Genomic DNA, 3,729 nt, shown 5'->3' with positions numbered 1-3,729 from the left:
AGATAGGGTTCTTGTCTGACAGTAAGTGCATGATGACAGTAAGGTTAGTTAGGGTTCTTGTCTGACAGTAAGGTTAGTTAGGGTTCTTGTCTGACAGTAAGGTTAGATAGGGTTCTTGTCTGACAGTAAGGTTAGTTAGGGTTCTTGTCTGACAGTAAGGTTAGTTAGGGTTCTTGTCTGACAGTAAGGTTAGATAGGGTTCTTGTCTGACAGTAAGGTTAGTTAGGGTTCTTGTCTGACAGTAAGGTTAGATAGGGTTCTTGTCTGACAGTAAGGTTAGTTAGGGTTCTTGTCTGACAGTAAGGTTAGTTAGGGTTCTTGTCTGACAGTAAGGTTAGTTAGGGTTCTTGTCTGACAGTAAGGTTAGTTAGGGTTCTTGTCTGACAGTAAGGTTAGTTAGGGTTCTTGTCTGACAGTAATGTTAGATAGGGTTCTTGTCTGACAGTAAGGTTAGTTAGGGTTCTTGTCTGACAGTAAGGTTAGTTAGGGTTCTTGTCTGACAGTAAGGTTAGTTAGGGTTCTTGTCTGACAGTAAGGTTAGTTAGGGTTCTTGTCTGACAGTAAGGTTAGATAGGGTTCTTGTCTGACAGTAAGGTTAGTTAGGGTTCTTGTCTGACAGTAAGGTTAGTTAGGGTTCTTGTCTGACAGTAAGGTTAGATATGGTTCTTGTCTGACAGTAAGGAGTTAGGGTTATTGTCTGACAGTAAGGTTAGATAGGGTTCTTGTCTGACAGTAAGGTTAGATAGGGTTCTTGTCTGACAGTAAGGTTAGTTAGGGTTCTTGTCTGACAGTAAGGTTAGATAGGGTTCTTGTCTGACAGTAAGGTTAGATAGGGTTCTTGTCTGACAGTAAGGTTAGATAGGGTTCTTGTCTGACAGTAAGGTTAGTTAGGGTTCTTGTCTGACAGTAAGGTTAGTTAGGGTTCTTGTCTGACAGTAAGGTTAGATAGGGTTCTTGTCTGACAGTAAGGTTAGTTAGGGTTCTTGTCTGACAGTAAGGTTAGTTAGGGTTCTTGTCTGACAGTAAGGTTAGTTAGGGTTCTTGTCTGACAGTAAGGTTAGATAGGGTTCTTGTCTGACAGTAAGTGCATGATGACAGTAAGGTTAGTTAGGGTTCTTGTCTGACAGTAAGGAGTTAGGGTTCTTGTCTGACCGTAAGGTTAGATAGGGTTCTTGTCTGACAGTAAGGTTAGTTAGGGTTCTTGTCTGACAGTAAGGTTAGATAGGGTTCTTGTCTGACAGTAAGGTTAGTTAGGGTTCTTGTCTGACAGTAAGGTTAGATAGGGTTCTTGTCTGACAGTAAGGTTAGTTAGGGTTCTTGTCTGACAGTAAGTGCATGATGACAGTAAAGTTAGATAGGGTTCTTGTCTGACAGTAAGGTTAGATAGGGTTCTTGTCTGACAGTAAGGTTAGTTAGGGTTCTTGTCTGACAGTAAGGTTAGTTAGGGTTCTTGTCTGACAGTAAGGTTAGTTAGGGTTCTTGTCTGACAGTAAGGTTAGATAGGGTTATTGTCTGACAGTAAGTGCATGATGACAGTAAGGTTAGATAGGGTTCTTGTCTGACAGTAAGGAGTTAGGGTTCTTGTCTGACAGTAAGGTTAGTTAGGGTTCTTGTCTGACAGTAAGGAGTTAGGGTTCTTGTCTGACAGTAAGGTTAGATAGGGTTCTTGTCTGACAGTAAGGTTAGTTAGGGTTCTTGTCTGACAGTAAGGTTAGTTAGGGTTCTTGTCTGACAGTAAGGAGTTAGGGTTCTTGTCTGACAGTAAGGTTAGATAGGGTTCTTGTCTGACAGTAAGGTTAGTTAGGGTTCTTGTCTGACAGTAAGGTTAGTTAGGGTTCTTGTCTGACAGTAAGGAGTTAGGGTTCTTGTCTGACAGTAAGGTTAGTTAGGGTTCTTGTCTGACAGTAAGGAGTTAGGGTTCTTGTCTGACAGTAAGTGCATGTTGGCGTGTTCCTTTAAGGGTGGATTTTCCCTTTGAGTGTAAACATATGAGAGGTTAGTTATAATGCATCCGATTGTTTGTGAAGATAGAGAGGGGGGGGGGTCAGGGAGAGAGACCAAAGCATTCTAAAGATCATAGATGTGCAGGGAGAGACCTAAATTCCTCCCGGAGGGGGGGGGGGGGGGGGGGGTGTAGCTGGTCTTCCCTTTGTCCTTTAGAGGCTGGTCCATTGTTAGGACCATTAACATGCCCCCCCCCCCTGTCCTGTCCTGAGAGAACTAAAGAGCGTGGGAGGAGACGAGGGAGACCCCGGACCAATGAGAATAGCTCATCTGGTCCAGCTGGGTGTGGGAGCAGCCAATTAACTGGTGGAGATTTAAACAGAACCGTTATGTCTCATCAGGGGGGGGGGGGGGGGGGGGCTGTGCAAACAGATAAGGTGGAACAACATAGCAACAGTAGGATGCAGTCTTTTACGGTAGTTGGCGTTACACTCTCTCATTTACAGCCATCCATCTAACACCACATTGTCAGCTCTCACGCATTCTCTCATTTGCATACAGTAGACAACTGTGGCCGTTCATGTTGTTGTCTTTTTCGTGAGAACACCTGGATCCACGTCGCAGGTCACTGAGTCCATCAGGGTCAGGGTTAGTTTCCTGAGCCGGCCTTCCTCTCCAGGGCTGCAGACAGTCATCACATTTCCTGCCTTCAACATTTCCCTTGTCATGCATTCTTGCACATTGACTCATTAACGCGGATAAGAGCCGAAATGTCTCCAAAAATGTTACCCAGACACAATATTAGCATCATCTCGCCACCATTATTCAAAGAAATCGAACCCAGACATCACATCCTGCTGTAGAATCCCCTCTAATATTACTAACGGCTGTTCAGACGTTATGAATCAGAACAGGTATAGGCGACTTGTCTAATGTGTACTTGTTTTACTTACTTGTACTTATTTGTACTTGTGTTATTGTATGCACATACCACACAGACCGTTTATTGTATATAAATATACCAGCTTTTGTATTCTGTTAATTATAGCTTTTTATTCCTTTACGCTGTGGAGCAAACGGAGAGTAACAACAACCCCACTGTACTTGTTGCATGATCTGGCAAATAAAACGATCTGAATCACAATCAGAATCGATCATAGCCTAGGCAACGATCCAAACAGAACCCGTCTCTAGCTACATGGATCAGGAGAGAGAAGACAGAGAGAATACAGAGAGAAGAAAGAGAGAATACAGAGAGAATACAGAGAGAAGAAAGAGAGAATACAGAGAGAATACAGAGAGAATACAGAGAGAATACAGAGAGAATACAGAGAGAATAAAGCAGCTTCTCCTCAAGACACAGATCAACCTGCTGCGCGTCCGCGGGTTCGAGAGCAACACTTACCAGTTAGGAGGAGTAACACAACCGGCTGGAATACCATCATGTTACAGACAGTTTTACAGTCATCTATAAGTAATAATAATCCACATGATGATGATGATGATAATTCAGTTTTACAGTCATCTAAGTAATAATAATAATCCACATGATGATTCGCGTTGTGCGCCTCGTTCTCTTGGCAGTAGAAACGGGACTAACGGGACTGTACCATTATGGCGACGGGACAGGGGCACTAACGGGACTGTACCATCATGGCGACGGGACAGGGGCATCTGAGACTAACGGGACTGTACCATTCATGGCGACGGGACAGGGGCATCTGAGACTAACGGGACTGTACCATTCATGGCGACGGGACAGGGGCATCTGAGACTAACGGGACT

The 3,729-nt window shown here is 43.9% G+C and overlaps 1 protein-coding gene across 3 annotated transcripts in view; it reads right to left on the bottom strand.

Annotated features, from left to right (window-relative positions):
• The window catches only part of ildr2 (immunoglobulin-like domain containing receptor 2), a 118,645-nt gene extending 115,128 nt beyond the window's left edge, over positions 1 to 3,517 (bottom strand). For all 3 annotated transcript variants that reach the window (XM_084313973.1, XM_084313974.1, XM_084313975.1), the window contains exon 1: positions 3,350 to 3,517. In XM_084313973.1, coding sequence (XP_084170099.1) covers positions 3,350 to 3,389 — 40 coding nt within the window. In that variant the 5' untranslated portion in view covers positions 3,390 to 3,517. The remainder of the gene's footprint in view (positions 1 to 3,349) is intronic.
• Between the last annotated feature and the right edge of the window lie 212 nt (positions 3,518 to 3,729).

The sequence above is a fragment of the Notolepis coatsorum genome, assembly GCF_963971535.1.
Source record: "Notolepis coatsorum genome assembly, chromosome: 5".
Lineage (NCBI taxonomy): Eukaryota > Metazoa > Chordata > Actinopteri > Aulopiformes > Paralepididae > Notolepis > Notolepis coatsorum.
Note: the sequence above shows the minus strand (reverse complement) of the source record. Positions and strands in the feature narration are given on the sequence as shown.